The sequence below is a fragment of the Lepus europaeus genome, chromosome 15, assembly GCF_033115175.1.
Source record: "Lepus europaeus isolate LE1 chromosome 15, mLepTim1.pri, whole genome shotgun sequence".
Classification (NCBI taxonomy): Eukaryota; Metazoa; Chordata; class Mammalia; order Lagomorpha; family Leporidae; genus Lepus; species Lepus europaeus.
The window spans coordinates 27,588,530-27,610,043 of NC_084841.1; the positions used below are offsets into that span (position 1 = coordinate 27,588,530).

Genomic DNA, 21,514 nt, shown 5'->3' on the forward strand with positions numbered 1-21,514 from the left:
GAAAGAGAGTAGAAGTATTTTGGAGGAAGAATTGACAGGACATGGTGATAGCTTAGTTGTGGGAGGAGGAAGAGAAGAAGGAATCGAAGATGAGTTGGTTTCTGACTCACTGACGAGATGGACAGCAGTGCTGTGAACAGTTAAGAGTCAGAGAAGGACCAAGCTGGGCGTGGGGAAGAGCCAGATGCTGTGCGTGTTTGTGGGGGGGCCTCTGAGACACCAAAGCATCAGTGACGTGAGCAGCAGATTATCAAGCCTGGCGCTCAGAGGTAGCATCTACTGTGATTGGGTAAGCAAGCAGGCTCTAGCACAGCCCGTCTGGCTTTAAATCCCAGTTCCATGATTTCCTGTGACTTGAGCAGTTTAGCTTTTGTGCCTCAGTTTCCTCATCTGAAAATGGGGGCAATAGTGGTATCTAACTAGGATTGTTGGGAGCTTTAAAGCCTTAACTGCTGGCTCACGATAGATCTTACCTGGTGCTTGTGTTGTTGAGATCTACCCTTGGGAGCCATTAACTTCAGACTTATGGATGGCCGTAGATGAGTTTTCCAAGGAAGACAGCACTTAGAAAGGAGGAGGAGCAGCCAGAGAAGTGGGAGGAAAACTGGAGTAGGATGGGCCAGGCAAGGACTGGAGGAGCTGGGAAGAAGAGTGGTAGAGAAGAGGGAGGGGGTGCCCCTGAAAGGGGGACAGGAGGAGGACAGAAACACTGATTGTCATTGGAAATCTGAGGTTGGCTACTGACCTTTACTCGGGCCGTGTCTGTGGGGTCTAGAGAGCAGACACCCAACTGCAGTGGGCTCACGGGTAGGTGGGAGGTGAAGAGCCTAGACTGTATGGTAACTCTTCAGAGAAAGCTTGTTTCCTGAAGAAGGACGGAGAGTTAGGGCAGGGAAGAGGGGAAAGGCAGGTTCAGGATGACAGACCCTAGGGCAGGTTTCTTAGCTGGTGGGGATGGTCAGGTGGCTGTGGGGTGGTGATACAAGGAGGAGTGGACACTGAAGTGGCAAAAGCGTGATGGGCTCCCTGTGTTGCTGTCATGTGGAGAGGAGTCTCCCTCCTCGTGAGAGACTAGAGGGCCTTGGAGTAGAGCAAGGGGGGCCTACTTATGTGTACACCCTCCGAACATCGCATTCTACCTTGCAAGAAAAGGTGGAGCTAAAAGGAATTTGTGCAGGCTATTATATTATGTGTACCTCTTTATTTTTCTCTTATAGTCTAAATGCCCAGTTGAAAGTACTGACAGCTCTGGGAAAACAGCTTTACACTACACAGGTAACTTTTCATTCTCTTCTTTGCCTTCTTCTGCCATAACAAACACTAAGTTTTCATTTCCCTTAACTGAATGTTCTTTAAAAAACTCTTTTATTATTTATTTATTTGAAAAGCAGAGAGACAGACAGAACCCCCATCTGCTGGTTCACTCCCCAAATGCCTGGAACAGCCAGGGTTGGGCTAGGCTGAAGCCAGAAGCTGGGAACTCCATCAGGTTCTCCCAAGTGGGTGGCAGCGACCCAAGTACTTGAGCCATCACCTGCTGCCTCTGCAGAAGTGTGTAAGCAGAAGGCTGGAATCAGGAGTGCAACTTGAACTTGAACGCAGGCACTCCAGCATGGGATGTGGGAGTCCTAAGCAGTGTCTTAACTGCAAGGCCAAATTCCTGTCCCTAAGGTTTCTTCTGAAGCTAACAAATATGCATAAGCACTTGCTTTGGGCATCATTATTTATATCAGCTTTGTTCATCAGTGTTTTGTCTTACTGTCTGTCACACAGCTTCCAGTGAAAAGTATTAACACTGACTTCTGGGGTGATTAGATACACACATTTCTTTTATTGATAGTTGTGAGAAAGCGAAGGCCTGCAAAAAGCAAGCCCAGCGTTTGCCTACAGGCAGCTGGCGGTCGCTGGCTTAAGATCTGGGTAATTGAGATGAAGCAATACTTTAAAACATCATTTACAAAACCTACCGAGTGCCACTGCTCTTCAGTTCAGTTAGAGTGGGCACATCTGGATCGGGCAGTGTTTGCTGCCTGTGGCTGCGGGAGATGCGTGCTGACTAGCTGAGATGTTTGTTTTCCTCCCTCAGCGGCACAGGGTTGCCTCCCAGCTGTGCAGGTTCTCTGTGAGCACAAGAGCCCCATCAACCTCAAGGATTTAGTAAGTACGAGGTGGACTCTGGTTTGCAGGGCATTGTGGGATATCTCTGAGAGCTTTGAAACTTTGGAGACCCAAGTATTTGGCAAAATTTGGTTGCTTTTCAATCTAAATCTTTTTCTGCAAAATAGACTTATACATTACCCCTCATCAGTCCCTAAACCAGGATGAAAATGTTCTGTACCATGCACTTCCTATACATGTATATTTGTTTCTAAGGATATATGTGTAGTCTTCTATCAACCTAAATATGAATAAAATTTAATTTCTTGATTTTTTTCAAAAAATAAATCTAAATAAAAATTCTGTTTACTTTCTGTTCCTCATACATCACCTTTTGGATAACTTCTGTTTAGGATTTTCCAACTTTATTTTGTTTTTTTGTTTTTGTTTTAAGATTTTTGAATTTTGAAGACCACTTTTTACTTGTTTTACCTCATTGGGCTATTTTGATAATAAATTTTTATGCCTCTTGCCTTTGGTTACATGGTTAAATTTTACACTGTGGTATGAGAATTGACATGCACATACTTATACCTGGTGTAGATACATAGAATCTGTAAATAAATGCATACTCGCTAAGTCTCAGTACTTTATAATTAGGAAGTATTGTGACTTCACAGAGGTAATGTTTACAAATCTGTCCGAAATGCTACTGTAAGATGAAAGGTAATCCTTAACTAGCAGTTATAATTTTAAAATTTCCCAGTTTTTGTGGTGTATACACAATGGAATATTATCCAGACATTAAAAACAAAGAAATCCTGTCATTTGGAGAAAAATGGGACTGGAGGACATGATGTTAAGCAAAGTAAGCCAGGCCCAGAAAGACAGAATGCAAGCATTGCATTTGTGTGTGGGAGCTAAGAGCGCTGATCTCAGGAGGAGCAGAGTGGTGATTGCCGATTCTGGGGGGAGGGGAGGGGAGGGTTGGATGAATGGTCCCCAGATACAGTTGCTGAGAAATAGATTCTGGTGTTTTACACAACAGGGTGACTGTAGTTCAAAACAGTTTTATAAGTAACTAGAAGAAGGAAATGTGTGACTCCTAGCATAAAGAAATGACAAATGTTTAAGGAGATGGAACTTCCTTAATCCGAAAGTTAAGCATTATGTACATGTATCTAATTATCACACTGTAGCCGATAAATATATTCAATTATTATTTGTTCACTAAAGGTTTTGAAAGAATTGAAAAGCTTACATTGAAAACATTTAGAATCCCCATTTTTAGTAGTTGGATTATATTGTAACTTAGCATTTCCCTCTTCCTGTTTAAATGTTTTTACCTTAGAAATTACTGTCCATTGACTTATGGGATATGTTTCGTGGGCTATGTTCCAAAACAAAGTGGAGTAACAGCTTCTCTGTCTAGTTGGTTTCATTTTCACCAGGCCCCTCTTACCCTAAGTTACAAAAATACATGCCTCTTTTTCTAGCATCTTTCTCAATTTTTATAAAGATTCATTTATTTATTTGAGAAGCAGAGTTACAGAGAGACAGAGAGAGAGGTCATCCATCTGCTGGTTCACTCCCAGATGGCTGCAATAGCCAGAGCTGTGCTGATCCGACACCAGGAGCCAGAAACTTCTTCTGGATCGCCTGTGTGGGTGCAGGGGCCCAAGCACTTGGGCCATCTTCCACTGCTTTCCCAGGCCATAGCAGAGAGCTGGATTGGAAGTGGAGTTGCTGAGATAGGAACCGGCGCCCGATTGGGATGCTGGCATTGCAGGCAACAGCTTTACCCACTATGCCACAATGCTGGCCCTTTCTAGTGTGTTTTATGTTGTAATATTTAAATTCTTTATTTTTAAGATGTATTTATTTATTTGAAAGGCAGAGAGAGAGAGAGAAAGTCTTCCATCTGCTGGTTCACTCCCCAAATGGATGCAAGGTCTGGAGCTGGGCCAATCCCAAGCCAGGGGCCCAAGCACTTGGGTCATCTTCTACTACTTTCCCAGGCCTTAACAGAGCTGGATCAGAAGTAGAGCAACCAAGACTCGAACTGCCGCCCTTATAAGATGTTGGCACTGCAGACAGTGGCTTTGCCCCCCAAACCACAGCACCGGCCCCATAATATTTAAATTCTTAATCCAGCTATATGTTTATGGGTTGAAGATTCAATTTTATTTTTTTCCAAATAGATTGCCAGTTTCCACGACATCATAAATAACTATGTTGCAATATTAGGAATAGACTATATAAATAGAGTCTTAGGTTGTGGATTTGTAGTGAATAAGATTATGAAAAAGGTATGCTTTCTGGGGAGAGATGAGCCGAATGGCAGGACGTGGTTCAGATCACTGGGACGCAGCTGCTGAGAGCAGCAGGACATTCCGATGCTAGGTAGAGGCAAGTCCTTGATTTCTGCAGAACTGTCCCTCAGTATACATGATACGCTCGCCCTGAACCTTAATGTATGTTGTCATCTGCCCTCTCTCACATCACCTCTCCACTGGTTGATGGCAGAGGGAACAAGCAAGCCCAGGAGGGTGAGCCTCCTCGGGAAAAGCTAAATCCCTAAAATCCCCTAAGAGTTGTTGTCCTAGGATACAGCGGAGGTTGTACCAGGGCACAAACTATATCAGGATGCTTTTCAACACCTGACCCAGCAGTACAAGTCAAGGGAAACAATGTGAGAAGAGCAAGGGTCTTTGTAATTCTGGCATTTGGAGTCTGAGTGTGAGTTTGTCTCCTAGGATGGGAATATACCATTGCTTCTTGCAGTGCAAAATGGCCACAGTGAGGTCTGTCGTCTCCTCCTGGATCATGGAGCAGATGTCAATTCCAGAGACAAAAACGGAAGGTAACCTCAAAATCAGGCTGAAACGATGTGACGTTAGCAACAGCCACATTCTCAGGGTCTTTCAAAATATCACAGCTGCATTTAGAATCGTTTGTTAAAAATGATTTTGTTTCCTTGTTAATTTTTTAAATTAAATCATCATCAAGCATTTGTTTTGACCTAAAAGCATTTTTCTGCAGACCTGTGTGGGCATTCTTGCTGATGATATTATTAAATACTAACTTGAATAAGCTGTTTCCTGTGATTTTTCTTGCAAAACAAGAGTAAATATATTGGTTTCTTTTAAAAAATAGTCTTAGCAATGGATAGGTTCTTTAAAATGCTTAAAGTGAAAGAAGCATTGGATTTGCCCGGTCTCTATCATACTATGTCAAATATTACGGAAGACCGTGTTAGCTTGTTTGATAAAATGTGGTTTTCATGTGCTAATTTCATCTGAAGTTTTAAAGAACCACCACCTAAATTCATCTCATGAGCCTTCTACTTCAAATCCTCACAAGATTCAGTGTGTACAGAAAGCTGTTCCCTGTTTTCAAGATCATTGGTATCTGAGGAAAGAGTGTTCATACTCAATACTAATTCTGTGTCTGTTTTCTTTAGAACTGCTCTCATGCTGGCGTGTGAGACTGGCAGCTCTAACATTGTGGAAGCCTTAATTAAAAAGGGTGCAGACCTAAACCTTGTAGATTCTCTTGGACACAATGCCTTACATTATTCCAAACTCTCAGAAAACGCAGGAATTCAAAGCCTTCTATTATCAAAAATCTCTCAGGATGCTGGTATGTGAAAGAAATAGCCAATGTTGTTTTAAATTTATCCATTCTGTTTCCCCAGAAGGATAAAGGAATTTGTGCAATATGATGTATTTTATTAATCTTTAAAAAATATTATTGAAGAGTAGTGAGATATGAGATATTAAATATTATGGTTATATATATGGTTATATATTTTGGATATAAATATTATGGTGTGTGTGTTTGTGTCCCCACTCCAAAGTCTACTGAACTTTTATGTTTCTTACAATTCTTTTTTTTCTTTTCACTTTTTCTTCTATAGATATCAAGACTCCAACAAAACCAAAGCAGGTATTTATCTTTAGGGTAGAGTGTTTCATCTTTATTTGTGAGGGTTTGAAAATGTTCATATTAAACAACTCTGTGGTTTGATAGAAAAATGATAAAGACTATATTGAAGATATTTAAGGACTGAAATATTTTTGGGATGAATGATTCAGTGTTAAAAATTGGTAAATGTTTTCTTAATTAGTTACCTTATTTTAAAAGCATGCAACTTTAAATTTGCTACTTATGTATCCATCTTTTTCTGGAATGTACTAATATTTCTGCTGCTATGAAAATGTTTGATGTGGTTTAAACTCTGAGACTGAGTAACAATACTTTAAATACTTGTAGTATCACATGGACTACAGATTTTCACTCATGAAAATATCAGATATTTCATGAAAATAAGAGATTTAGCATTTTCCTTTTATTTTAGTTGTGGTTTTTCTAAGATGTCATCTCATGTGACACAGTAGAAATTGCAAAGTTTGCCTTGTTGTTTTGGGGTTTTTCCTAAAAGCATGCTGTCACTCTGTTTATGTTTGGCTGCTATATTTATTTAAACATTAAGTTTCTTGAAGAATCATGAAGAGCAAAAATACTCAATACTGCATTTATTTTGTGCTAACTGTATTACTTATTGTCAGTAACCTTCAGAGATGTTTCCTCCTTCCCTCATATTTACTTTTTTAAATAAAAGTAATGGAAGTAATGGAGAAGTATGTGAAATAACACTACTTTGCATTGAGATGGATAGCTGACTATGGGCTCTAAATCGTGGTAGATGTCTCCTGATCTCCACTTTCCCAGTTCTCCACACCAACTTAATCTGATTTTGTCCTTTTGTTGTTGTTTTTGTTATTTTCTTGCTATTAAAGCATGGACTGCTGAAGAAAACTTGGAGCATGCATATTACTTATTTTTATGTTGGTAGCGGATTTGAGATCTTGATAAAGAAATGCTGCATGAACTGTTGAGGTGTTTCTCATTGGTTTGATGAAGCTACTTGCTCAGACTTTACTAACCTAACTAACCCACCTCCATTCTGTGGACTGTGATAACTTTCAGCATGATCAAGTCTCTAAAATAAGCTCAGAAAGAAGTGGAACTCCAAAAAAACGCAAAGCTCCACCACCTCCTATCAGTCCAACCCAGGTAAAACCAAAGCAAACAAATAATCAACAAACTTACAACAACAAAGCTGTCATTTTATTTTTGGGGCCCAAAAGGAATGCCTGAGAACAGACCTTTGTGTGCACATTTTAAATTTTCTTTAGCACTCTTAAGTGACGTATTCTGATAAAGCTTTTGACTATCAATATAGAAATAATGTTGACTCAACTATTTCAGAACTGTAGAATTGAACATTATCTTTTTAAAAGCTTCAAGGAAATTTCTCACAAACTTATAACAGTGAATTTTTTCCTTAAGATAGTAAATGCAGTCTATTTTTAGTTCCTTGTTTTAACAGCTCTAGTAAGTGGTAAGAGAATGGGTAGCTAGCGAGGAAGTTAGAAAGTTAATTTTAGTTGGTTTCTTAAACCACTGCTAAAAATATTCATCTTTCTAATTATATTGATGTTTGCTTAACATTAAAAGTAGTTTTCCTTCTTAGCCAGTAGTGACTATTACATAAAAAAGAAGCTCAGAAATCTATGAAATGGCAGTTTTAAAAACAGGCTGGGGTTTGTTACTTAAAAAAATCATAGGCCATAAAAAGAGTATCTTATAAGTAATTTAAAGTATGTTAACAGATTCATTAATGGTACTCTTAACTTGCAGTAGAAGTTTTGTAGATTTAAAAAACTAATTCTAGTTAATTGAGTAGTAAAATTAACTTAGTTACACTCTGCAAACTTTTTTGTAAGGATTTATTTATTTATTTGAAAGGCAGAGTTACAGAAAGGCAGATAGAGAGAGAGAGAAAGTCTTCCATCCACTGGTTCACTCCCAAAACGGCTGCAACATCTGGGGCTGGGCTGATCTGAAACCAGGAGCCTGGAGCATCTTCTGGGTCTCCCATGGGAGTGCAGGGGCCCAAGGACTTGAGCCATCCTCCACTGCTTCCTCAGGCCATAGCAGAAAGCTGGATTGGAAGTGGAGCAGCCGGGACTCAAACCAGTGCCCATACAGGATACTAGCACTACAGGCGGTGGCTTTACTCGCTAAGTCACAGCAGCAACCCTCTGTAAACTTTTTAAAAAGTATTTTCAGTAGCTGAATTGCATTGAAAAAATGAGAGCCTTTGAGTAATTAATGATAGGGATCCTTCCTGTTAGATTTAACTACATCAGTTAGACATGTTTATTCTTCAGGAATGAAGAAACGGTTTTAAAAATACATTCTTTATTGATGATTTTTACTTATTTATTTTTGTTTTCAGTTGAGTGATGTATCTTCCCCAAGGTCAATAACTTCAACACCACTTTCAGGAAAGGAATCAGTATTTTTTGCTGAACCACCTTTCAAGGTATTTCCTTTCTGTGTTTGGTTTTTATTACAATATTTTAAGATATAGAATAGGCATTTATTAAGTAACACGGTATTGAGCAAAACAGAGAATACAACTGATCATTGATTCACAATCTTCTTAACACGAAGATCAATTTATTATATTTGCTGACACTAATGCCATACAACAGACAGGGTGAATAAATTATTTGCTAACCATTAATTAATTTTTTCATTTTCTAAAAAAATTTCACTTACACGTAGAATCTGAAAAAGATGGACTCATAGCAGAATAGTGGCTGGGGCTGCCTGGAGGATGTTGGCCAAAGGGATACCACATTTCACTTCGACAGGAGGACCAAGTTCAAGAGATCTATTATACAGCCTGGTGACTGTGCTTAAAGGCACCATACTGTATTCTTGAAATTTGCTAAGAGAATAGACTGTAAGTGTTCTCACCACACAAAAAATGATAAGCGTGTGAGGAAATGCATATGTTGATTAGCTTGATTTAGCACTATACCTCAAATACACACTTTAAAACATCACCATGTTTAGCTTAAATATATACAATTTTTATTTGTCATCTGAAAAATAAGATTTTTTTAATCAGCTAAATTATGGAATTGATCAGCTTCTGACTGGTAGTCCCTCCCTTCATTGATTCCTAAACATGGGTTATTTAGGAAATGACAAAAACTACATTTTAGAAAATGCTTTACATGGGGCTGGCGCCATGGCTCACTTGGCTAATCCTCCGCCTGCGGCACCAGAATTCCATGTGGGCCCCATGTTCTAGTCCCAGTTGCTCCTCTTCTGGTCCAGCTCTCTGCTGTGGCCCGGGAAGGCAGTGGAGGATGGCTCAGGTGTTTGGGCCCCTGCACTCCCATGGGAGACCAGGAGGAAGCACCTGGCTCCTGGCTTCGGATCGGCCTAGCTCTGGCCGTGGCGGCCATTTGGGGGGTGAACCAACGGAAGGAAGACCTTTCTCTCTGTCTTTCCCTCTCATTGTCTGTAACTCTACCTGTCAAATAAATAAAAATTTTTAAAAAAAGAGAGAAAATGCTTTACATACGATATTCTATCCTAGATAAGTTCCTGAAACAAAAAGGAAAGATATTAGCATACAAAATGGTCCAATCTGAATAAAGTCTATCATTGGAAAATATTTTATAGAAGTGGGATGAAATTTCCATTCCATATTTGTTTACCAATCACTAGGAGATTATACATGGAAAGAAGTAAAGCTCATAATAATGAAAATTAAATTCAAATGTATTATTTCGTATTTACTTTCCTCATGTAAGAATTACTATAGTTTTCTTTTAACTTGGATGTATAATGATCTTGAAAAGGATTCTATCAGCCTATCATTTCCCTAGCTTTCATTAGACTTACATAATTAATCCATGTTCTATGACATTCTATTTATAGAAATTCTAGAAATTGCAAAATGGAGATTGTGGTTGGTCCTGGGTGGGTAAAAATTGGCTGTAATGAAGAAACTTTTAGGAGAAATGTAGATACAAAGGGTCTCCGGGTTTAGATGAAAAAATACATGTCTGTTTTCATATGTTCCCAACTAAATGCTAGCATTGATTTCACTTACGAATAGAGACAATAAAACTTTTAGGAGAAATGTAGATGCTATTTGATTAAGGTGGTAATTCTTTAGGCATATATCATAATGTATAAATTATAATCTTTAAATGCATGCAGATTTTTTAATTTATCCAGTTGAAAAACAAGTACTCTTTTTAAAAGTGAAAAGATAGCCTTTTTTATGGACAGGCAGAGTTAGAGAGAGAGAGAGAGAGAGAGAGAGAGAGAGAGAGAGAGAGAGAGAGAGGTCTTCCTTCCGTTGGTTCACCCTCCAAATGGCTGCTACGGCTGGTGCGCTGCGGCCAGCGTGCTGCACGGATCCGAAGCCAGGAGCCAGGTGCTTCTCCTGGTCTCCCACACGGGTGCAGGGCCCAAGCACTTGGGCCATCCTCCACTGCACTCCCGGGCCACAGCAGAGAGCTGGCCTGGAAGAGGAGCAACCGGGACAGAACCCGGCACCCCAACCAGGACTAGAACCCTGGGTGCCGGCACTGCAGGCAGAGGATTAGCCTAGTGAGCCTTGGCGCTGGCCTAAAAGATAGCCTTTTATAAAGATAAACACTTGCCAAAAAAAGCCACTTTAATTTTAGTATTTGGGGCTTTTACAAAAGTTTCTTTGCTGAAAAATTCTCTCTTGTCACTGTCTGTGGCTCATCTAGATAAAACATAGTAAGTTCTGGCAAATCACTGTAATGCTTTGAAATGAGAGTCTGGCTTGGAAGTTCCAAGAACTTTTGCAATCAATTAACAAAGCAGATATTGAAGAACAAAAGTTTAGAAGTAATCTTTAGGGAATCAATTACCAATCCATAACCATATGGATTTCTTTATCTCTTATAAAGTTTCCTTAACCTTTCCCGATGGGTTTCATGTATTACTATTTCTCTGAGAAAGAATAGTAATAATATATTAATAACAGATAATTTATGAAATGGTAAAGCCAAAAGATCTGCTTTGAATATATTTTTATCAGTGCGTAACACAGATAGATACAACTTTTGTTTGATTTCATGATGGAAGTGGTATTTGTCACCTCGGGTTTTAGGACATAGCTCAGTAAACTATTATGTAAAATTATTATAGTCTTAAATATATTTGTATTGTACCAATGAAATGAGAATTCTGGAAAAAGTTTTGAGAATATACCCTCTTGAGCTTTCTAATGTCTTAGAAACTATACCTTACTAGACAATTGTCACTTTTATTCACTTATACTTTAAAATGTCTTTTTGGAGGTTTTTCCAGTGGGATTGCAGTGTGAAAGTCACAGAGGAAAATCTATTCTGTTCTTTCATGCCATGTTACACTTAGGAATATTCTTCTAATTCACTTTTGTGTCTCAACAGGCTGAGATCAGTTCTATACGAGAAAACAAGGACAGACTAAGTGACAGTACTACAGGTAAGATCAAGGAACAACTGGTTTCCTTTTGAATTTATTTTTCATTTTATTTGAAAGGCAGAAAGACAGACAGATCTTTCATCTGCTGGTTCTCCCCCAAATGCCAGCAACAGCCAGGGCAAAGCTAGGCAGAAATCAGGAGACTGGCAATCAATCTCAGTCTCCCATGAGTGACAAGGACCCAAAGACATGAGCCGTCAATCACCTACTGTCTCCCAGGGTGCATACTAGCAGGAGGCTGGATTGGAAGCAGATTCAAACCAGGCACTGCCATGCAGGGTACAGGCATCCCAAGGCACATATTAACTACTGTGCCAAATGCCTGCCCCAAGGAGCAACTGTCTTTGTTCTTTGAGCAAACTCTACACCTTGTTCCTTTTTAAGAGAGCATAGACCAAGCCAGGCCTTGTGTAGTGAGGCAGGCATCGTAAAGCTGCCAGTGTTGCATAGGCCATATTCTCTGTCCTGCAAAGGGCCTTACCCTGGGTTTTAAAGGGTCTCTGGGTTTAGATGAAAAAATACATGTCTGTTTTCATTTGTTCCCAGCTAAATGCTGGCATTGATTTCACTTACAAATAGAGCTGATAAAACCCAGTGGCATAGCTGACCAGTGAGTGTGTCACCAAGAGAAGTCACAGATGATTTCCCTTCCTTACCATTCCTGCACATATCTTGGAATATCATTTATAATACTGCTACCAAAAATCATGGCAGTTATTAAAGTTGCTACCAGAACTTGTTAATTGGTGTGTGATAAAATAAGCTCTTAAATGCTTGTGGCTTCACAGTTTAGGTAATGCATAGGGGTGGGTGTTTGGCTGTCCAGTAAAGACACCTATTAGGATGCCTATGTCCTGTATAACAGTACATGGGCTCCATCCTGGCTTCCCACTCCCAACTCCAGACTCCGGGAGGCAGCAGGTGATGTCTGAAGTGATTGGGTTCCTGCCACCTACATGGACCATGTGGCTTGAGTCCAGGCTCCTGGCTTTGGGTTGGCCCAGCCCTGGCTGTTGTGGACATTTGGGGAGTGAACCAGCAATCTGAGTATGTGCACACGCTCACACGTGCTCTTGCACACGTGCTCTCTCTCACGTACATACATACGCACATACATAATTTTGAGATGAACTCCATAGATCTCAGGCTGCCAGCTGACAGCACTGGATGCACTGAGCCTCAAGTTATCTCATGAAGAAGCAACAGTGCACCCGTTGGTTGCCACAGTCGAACCTTCCTACTTTGGGTTTGAAGCAGACACACAAAAAAGACAGGTATTATAATATCATGCAGACAGGACTGAGTCCATTATATCTTTTTTTTTTTTATTTGACAGAGTTAGACAGTGAGAGAGAGACAGAGAGAAAGGTCTTCCTTCCGTTGGTTCACCCCCTCAAATTACATTGCATTACATTCTGAGCTATGGCCGGAGCTGCGCCAATCCAAAGCCAGGAGCCAGGTGCTTCCTCCTGGTCTCCCATGCGGGTGCAGGGCCCAAGCACTTGGGCCATCCTCCACTGCCCATATGGGATGCCAGCGCCACAGGTGGAGGATTAACCAAGCGAGTCACAGTGCCGGCCCCCTGAGTCTATTATATCTTTCCAGAAACTGTCCTAAGGTCTCAAAGAAGGTAGTACAGAATCTTCAGGATCAATTTAATATGTAGAATCAGTGGTTTCTAAGGCTCCTTTTTGCGCCAGCATTTAGTTTCTCAGTTTATGGTATCTGGAGCCTTTAATTTGCAGAATTCAAAATATTAGCTTCCTAATTCCCAGCAGAGATCAATGTTGATATAATATATGTTACAGTGACTTTTCTTTCTTTTTTTTTAATTTGAGAGACAAACTGACAGAGCTCCCATCCCATCCACTGTCACTTGCCAAATGGCTGCAACAGTGGAAGCTGGGCTGTGTCTAGGGCTGCAGCCAGGAGCCAGAAGCTGGATCCAGGTCTCCCTTATGGGTGACAAGGACCCAACTACTTCAGCCATCACTGCTTCCTCACAGGGTCTATACTGGCAGGAACTAGAACCAGGAATCACACTCAGGCACTTTGATATAGGACACAGGCATCTTAACTGCCCCCACTGTATACTTTTAAAACCATCCATTATATCTAAGAAGTAATTTCTATTGCTTAGAATTGCAATTACGTTCCCAATCCCCTGGCTTACTGCAAACTCACTAGACTTCACGCCAAGAGGACTGAGAAAGCGGTAGCTTGGGCCTCAGAACAGTGAGTTTTTATCCGAAGCAAGCCTTTTTTTGTTGAGAAAATGTCATTTTGTAGCCTTCCAAATGAAGACTAAAGTTTTCATCTCTGCATTAAATGGCTGTAAGAAAATACAAAGCCTACCAGTAAAAACAATTAGATCTGTGCCGTTCAGACTGTGGTCTATAAACTGTTGCTGTTTGGCTCCAGGTAAGGAGTTTGTACCATAGTCATCCTGCCGCGTCACTGAAGGATGCTGTTTTGTCCAGCTGACATTTGTTTCATAGCCAGGCTTTCTGGACGAAGGAAGCAGTGCATCGCATTGCACTCTGAGCAAGTTCCTCCTCTCGTCTCAGTGAGTGCTTTGAGCAGCACTGCTATAGATGCTATTTCCACCTGAAAAACTGCAGCGTGTCACAGGTTGGCGCTTACCAACAGTGACTACTGTGGGACTAAGGAGATCACTTCTTGCTAGAATGGTCAGAAAGTGCTTTGAACAGGAGGCAGAGTCTGACATGGGCCCGGGAGGATGCCTGGGAGTTATCCAGGCCAAGAGTTGCTGCAGGAGAACTCCTGTGGGTTGAGAATGAAAGAATCAGTTCCAGGGTGTTAGAGATCAGGGTGTAACAGGAACCTTGAATCTGAGGAACGTGAAATCTAGGAAAGAAGTGGTAAGTCAAACACCTGAAAAAGCAGATTGGGGCCAGCTCCTGAAAGCCAAGGTCTAGATAGATACAGGAAGTTAGAGATCACGTGTGGAGGGAGAATGCTCAAAGCACTTAACACCAAAGGAATGGCCCTAAGGGTGTTTGGGAAGGTGTGACAAGTGAACGGTAGACATGTGACCAAATCCATCTGTTTCCAGAATTCATTTGTCTACGTATTGTGCTAGGAATACCGCTGTAAGGAAAGGCCAGTACCTGGGTATTGCTGCTCTCATCAGTCCAGCTGGTGGAGTTTCGCAGTCAGGCCTAAGAGGAATTGGATTAGGCTGGAAGATGATTTTGTTAGAGGTTAGAGAAACACCCATTTCATTCTTTTTATAATCTTTTAAACTGCCTTTCTCTTTTCCAAGGTGCTGATAGCTTATTGGACATCAGTTCTGAAGCTGATCAACAAGATCTTCTTGCTCTATTGCAAGCCAAAGTTGCTTCCCTTACCTTACACAATAAAGAATTACAAGATAAACTACAGGTAGGAAAACACTGCTACCACAGGCTGTTCTGTAGCTATTGGGGTTTTTTTTTAGGGATAATGAGATGTATTTTGTTTTAAACATCCACATGAGTTTCTTCTTTTTTACATGTAGTTAGTTATAGGCATCCTATAGTTTTCAATTATTTGACTCTTGAATATTGTTCATTAACTCTTTCTATAAATCATATATAATCAATACATAGTATATTTTATGTGCATATCAACAGATTTTATATATATATATTGTATGTGTATATATATATAGGCATTTGGTATATACCACTATATATATATAAGTATATATGCTCTATATATAAATATATATTGTGTATTTAGATACAGATATGCATTTGGTATAGGAGTTAACATATTGCTCATGACATCTAATCCCAAATTGGAGTGCCTGGGTTTGAAACCCTCCTCTATTTCTGATCCAGCTTCCTGCTTATGTGCACCCTGGGAGGCAGCAGATGATGGCTCAAGTGTTTGTGTCAGTGTCAACCGTGTGAGAGACCCAGATCAAGTTCCAGGTTCCTGGCTTTGGCCTGACCCAGCTACAACTGTTGTAGGCATCTGGGGAGTGACTCAGCAGATGGAAAATCTCTCTCTCTCTCTTTCTGTCTTTTTGCCATTCAAATAAAATAAAATAAATATTCTAAAACTTAGATATTTATATTTATAAATATTATATTTATAAATATTTAAAAACAGATATTTATGGACAAACCACATTTATATGAATTTTACTTATATAGATATATATAAGCAAATATAGATATAAGTAAAATTCATATAAATGTGGTTTGTATATAAAAATATACAAAATTTGAAATATATCTGTATGATATTAGCTATTCATTTTGTGAGTTGATCATTTACTAGATTTCAGAACTTCATAAGAAATAGCTGTATTTAGGCCAGCACCGTGGTTCAATAGGCTAATCCGCCACCTGTGGCGCCGGCACACCAGGTTCTAGACCCAGTTGGGGTGCTGGATTCTGTCCTGGTTGCCCCTCTTCTAGTCCAGCTCTCTGCTGTGGCCCGGGAGTGCAGTAGAGGATGGTCCAAGTCCTTGGGCCCTGCACCCATGTGGGAGACCAGGAGAAGCACCTGGCTCCCGGCTTTGGATCAGTGCAGTGCACCGGCCACAGCGGCCATTGAGGGGTGAACCAATGGAAAAAGGAAGACCTTTCTCTCTGTCTCTCTCTCTCACTGTCCACTCTGCCTGTCAAAAAAACAAACAAACAAACAAACAAAAAAGAAATAGTTGTATTTAGGTCGATTGTCTCTCTTGGCAACTATAAGGATATGAGAACCAAAGGAAATGGTTGGATCAGAAGTTATACAGACAAAACAATCCCAGTGTTTTTATTTTTCTAAAAGATTTATTTATTTGAAAGGCAGAATAACAGAGAAAGAGGGAGAGACAGAGAGAGATCTTCCATCCGCTGGCTTACTCCTCAAATGGCCACAACATCCAGGGCTGGTCCAGGTCAAAGCCAGGGGCTTGGAACTCCATCTGGGTCTCTGTGTGGGTGCCAGAGGCCCAAGCATCTGGGCCATTTTCAGCTGCTTTCCTAGGCACACTAGCAGGGAGCTGAGTGGGAAGCAGAGCAGCCGGGACTCAAACTGGCACTCTGATATAGGATGCCCATGGCGCAAGCGGCTGCTGAATCCACAAGGCCAGCCCCAGTTCCAGTGTTTCTTAATGTGACACAAATACTTCGTGCTAATCAAGCAAGGAGTGAGCTTTGCGGTGTTTATCTGACTCTCGTGTCCCAGGCCATATTTTCTCCACAGTGCCAGGGTATACATGTAAACTGATCCCGCTGTGCTGCTTTTCTGTGCCTGCCTTTCAGATTTGTTGCACTACTTCCGGTTACATGCTTGCCTCACCACATGTTCAGTGCCATTTAATTCTTGCTTTCCCATCCCAGGCCAAATCACCCAAGGAGGCAGAAGCCGACCTCAGCTTTGACTCTTACCATTCCACCCAGACTGACTTGCCACCATCTCTGAGCAAACCCAGCGAAGCCTCTCCCCCAGAATCCAAATCATCTCCGTCTGTCTTAACAGATCTCTTGGGCAAATCGACTGTTGACAGCGATGTCAGAATTCAGCAACTCCAAGAGGTTTTGCAAGACTTGCAGAAGAAATTGGAGAGCTCTGAAGCTGAGAGGAAACAGCTGCAGGCCGAACTCCAGTCCCGAAGGCCCGACCCTGTGGGCTTGAACAACACAGAGATTTCGGAGAACGGCTCTGACCTCAGCCAGAAACTTAAAGAAACTCAGAGCAAGTATGAGGAAGCCATGAAGGAAGTCCTTAGTGTGCAGAAGCAGATGAAACTGGGCCTTGTCTCGCCCGAATGCGTGGAGAGCTATTCCCATCTCCGTGAGCTGAGGGTCACGGAGGAGGAGTTGGATGTGCTGAAGCAGGATCTACAGAAGGCATTAGAGGAAAGTGAGAGAAATAAAGAGAAAGTGAGAGAGTTGGAGGAGAAACTTACAGAGAAGGAGAAGAGCGCCGTGACTAAGCCACCTGGGGAAGAGTACGAGGAGATGAAGAGTTCCTATTGCTCTGTTATTGAGAATATGAATAAGGAGAAAGCGTTTTTGTTTGAGAAATACCAAGAGGCTCAAGAAGAAATTACGAAATTGAAAGACACGCTGCAAAGTCAGATGACACAGGAAGCCAGCGATGAAGCTGAGGACATGAGAGAGGCCATGAACAGGATGATCGATGAACTCAATAAGCAGGTGAGTGAGCTGTCGCAGCTATACAAGGAAGCGCAGGCCGAGCTGGAGGATTACCGGAAGAGGAAGTCTCTGGTGGACGTAACAGCTGAATACATCCCTAAAGCAGAGCACGAGAAACTGATGCACGTGACAAACGCATCCAGGGCTAAAGCAGAAGAGGCACTTAACGAAATGAAGTCTCAGTATTCCAAAGTGTTGAACGAGCTGAGCCAGCTCAAGCAGCTGGTAGATGCACAGAAAGAGAATTCTGTCTCTATTGCAGAACACCTGCAAGTGATAACCACGCTGCGCACCTCTGCGAAAGAGATGGAAGAAAAAATCAGCAGCCTGAAGGAGCACCTTGCAAGCAAGGAGGGGGAAGTGGCAAAGCTGGAGAAGCAACTCCTAGAAGAGAAAGCTGCTATGACCGATGCAATGGTACCCAGGTCTTCCTATGAAAAGCTCCAGTCATCCTTGGAGAGCGAAGTGAGTGTGTTGACATCCAAGTTAAAGGAGTCGCTAAAAGAGAAAGAGAAGGTCCATTCGGAGGTGGCCCAGATCAGAAGTGAGGTCTCCCAAGTGAAAAGGGAAAAGGAAAATATTCAGACCCTCTTGAAATCCAAAGAGCAGGAAATAAATGAACTTCTGCACAAATTCCAGCATGCTCAGGAAGAACTGGCGGAGATGAAAAGGTACTCTGAGAGCTCTTCAAAACTGGAGGAAGATAAAGATAAAAAGGTTGGTGAAATTCTCTTGGTGTTAGATTTCCGGCAATGTGCTCTGAACCTTCACCCTTTACTGTATTAGACATTTGCGGTGTGAGCACACTAACATGTTGTAGGTACTCAGAGGCTCTATACCTGTCAGTGTTCCCAATGCCACAGTAAGAACAGTGTGCTGGATATTTATTTTAAAAATATAAACAGTCTCCTCCACTTCTCCTTGTACCTAGGCCTCTGTGTCCTTTAAAAATCATTCTACCAGAAGTCTTGTTGGTGTTGCAGCTCAAGAGAACTTGCAGACGGAAAAGTGTTTGTGACCCATCTAGAATCAGCTCCTTCCTTTGAATCCAGAACAGATTCCTTCATTCTATGGAAACCCAAATACTTCTAGACTTAATTCTGCTTCCCTAAGCTCCATGAGGCTTGCCCCACCCCAAGTCAGCATTAAAACTACCCTCCCTGGTCTCCCCCCCCCCATTTTCAAAGGTGCATGGGAAGGGAGGTGAGGGGTGTGGGGAGCATGTATTTGGAGATGGCACAGGCAGGGGAAGGAGGGACACAAGGGGAAGTGTGGATGGTTCTGCACTGGAATCTGCCCTGCATCCATGGACCCTTGTGCCAGAGGTTCTTAGTGCCTTTTCATTAGAATACTATTGTCTTGAATGAAGGAGTATTTCAAAAAGAGCTTCAGAAGCCAGTAGGGATAGGAGATTAGGAAGAGGGAGAGAGGTTACGTTCTCTTTCTTTTTTCTAAGATTTATTTAATTAGTACCTGAAAGGCAGCATGACAAAGAGAAGGAGAAAAAGAGAGAGAGTTATCTTCCATCATTGGTTTATTTCCTCAAATGACTGCAAAGGCCAGGGCTGGGCCAGGCTGAAGCCAGGAGCCAGGCACTCCATTTGCGTCTCCTACGTGGGTTGCAGGGCCCCAACACTTAGGCCATCATCTGCTGCCTTCCCTCGTGCATCAGCAGGAAGCTGGATGGGAAGAGAAGCAGCTGGGTCTCAAACCAACACTGTGAGTGTCAGCTTAACCCTCTGTGCCACAACACCGACCCCTGTTGTGTTCCCTTTGTTTTGAGATATCAGGGTTTCTAGAACTTACTCCTGATTACCTACGTCAGCATTATTGGGCAAGACATAGTTATCTTCCAATAAAGAATGTGTGAGGCTTTTTTAACTACACCCCTTTAAAGGATAAAGAAGGAAATCAGCCTCACAACTTTTGTTACATTCATGCAAATCAAAACACAATATATAATTTAGGAGCATTTATTTGAACCTAATGGACGTAGAAGAGTTTGTTGGTTTGCTTGATAGTCTGTCTTTTACAGGTTTTCTCTAAAAAGTCAAAAAGGGGGAGCAGGTGTTTAGCCTACTGGTTACACGTCCCACATCAGAGTACCTCAGTTCGATTCCCAGCTGCAGCCCCTGACTCCACATTCTTGCTAAGGCAGACCATGGGATGCAGCAGTGATGGCTCGAGTAATCTGGTTCCTGCCACCTACATGAGAGACACAGATGGAGTTCCCAGCTGCCGACCCCAGCCCCAAATAAAAACTTAAAATATTAGGCCGGCGCCGTGGCTTAACAGGCTAATCCTCCGCCTTGTGGCACCGGCACACTGGGTTCTAGTCCCGGTTGGGGTGCCGGATTCTATCCCAGTTGCCCCTCTTCCAGGCCAGCTCTCTGCTATGGCCCGGGAAGGCAGTGGAGGATGGCCCAAGTCCTTCGGCCCTGCACCTGCATGGGAGACCAGGAGAAGCACCTGGCTCCTGGCTTCGGATCAGCAAGATGTGCCGGCCGCAGCAGCCATTGGAGGGTGAACCAACGGCAAAAAAGGAAGACCTTTCTCTCTGTCTCTCTCACTATCCACTCTGCCTGTCAAAAAAAAAAAAAAAAAAAAAAAAAAAAAAAAAAAAAAAAAAAAAAAAGACTGAGTACACTCATCTTACAAGTGAGTGGGGTTTTAAAATGAAGTGAAAATTTAAAAAACAAAAAACAAAAAAAAACTTAAAATATTGAGCACAAAAGAAATCACTCCAAAGTTTCAGATCCCAGGGGCCACTATAGAAGACTATGTTCGAAGCTTAGAAATAGCTGGAATTTTGCTTCCGCAGACATAATATTGTCTATTGATACAGGTTTCCTTATTCACTAGATCAATGAGATGGCGAAGGAAGTCACCAAGTTGAAGGAGGCCCTGAACAGCCTCTCGCAGCTCTCCTACTCAACAAGCTCATCCAAAAGACAGAGTCAGCAGCTGGAAGCGCTACAGCACCAGGTCAAACAGCTACAGAACCAGCTGGCTGTGAGTGGTGTTGCTTTTGCTGCCTGGTTCGGGGTGGAGGGCAAGGCAGGTCACGTGCCACTGGCTGGGAGGCTGGGAGGGCAAGATGACATGAACACAAAGATTCCCAGACTGAAGGCATGTCGTACTTACGTGAGCGGTTGGCTGAGGACATCAGTGAGGGCAGAAGAGGGAGCTGCTGGTGGAATGCCCGGCCTTACCTGCAGTGTGATGGGTCCTGTGTATCTCTGGGAAAAAAGGAATCAGCAGGACAGGGGACAAGGCTGCTGCTTCTCTCACCCACCAGCTTTTCCCCTCTTAGTTTTTCTGCAACTGTATTCCCCAAGTCATTCAGCAGCTAAACTTTTTCTTTCTGGGGCCACAATCTCTGGTAGCTGCGTATCTATGTATTTGAACTCTAGGCCTCGCCTTAGGTCACCCAGGAAAGCTCCTTCATGTTTGAATTGGTTTCCTATGACTGTTGTAGCAAGTCACTGCCAATTTAGTATAAAACAATGGCAATTTATCGTCTTATAATTCTGAAATTCAGAGTCTGAAATCAGTTTCACAAAAGTCGAAGTGTTGCTAAGGCTGTTTCCTCGTGGAGGCCCTAGGGGAGATACACTTTCTTGACAACAGCTTGTAGGGGCCACTTGAATTGCTTGGCTTATGGCCCCTTCCTCCGCCTTCTGCCTTCCTCTTAAAAGGACCCCTGTGATTACATCTAAAGCCACCTAGATAATGCGTTATAATCAACTTGCAGATTCCCTTTTGCCATATAAGGTGACATTCCCAGGTATCAGGGATAGGGAGGTAGGCATTTTTGGAGGACCATTATTTAGCCTACTGCAACATCTGTTATGTTTAGTTTACAAGACATGCTA

The 21,514-nt window shown here is 42.0% G+C and overlaps 1 protein-coding gene across 1 annotated transcript in view; it reads left to right on the forward strand.

Moving 5' to 3' along the window:
• RAI14 (retinoic acid induced 14) overlaps positions 1 to 21,514 on the forward strand; it is a 166,389-nt gene that overhangs the window by 140,360 nt on the left and 4,515 nt on the right. Inside the window, 11 exon segments of the mRNA XM_062212436.1 lie at positions 1,218 to 1,275; positions 2,087 to 2,157; positions 4,854 to 4,960; positions 5,561 to 5,739; positions 6,017 to 6,045; positions 7,090 to 7,176; positions 8,405 to 8,491; positions 11,421 to 11,475; positions 14,762 to 14,880; positions 16,821 to 18,356; positions 20,502 to 20,651. Coding sequence (XP_062068420.1) covers positions 1,218 to 1,275; positions 2,087 to 2,157; positions 4,854 to 4,960; positions 5,561 to 5,739; positions 6,017 to 6,045; positions 7,090 to 7,176; positions 8,405 to 8,491; positions 11,421 to 11,475; positions 14,762 to 14,880; positions 16,821 to 18,356; positions 20,502 to 20,651 — 2,478 coding nt within the window.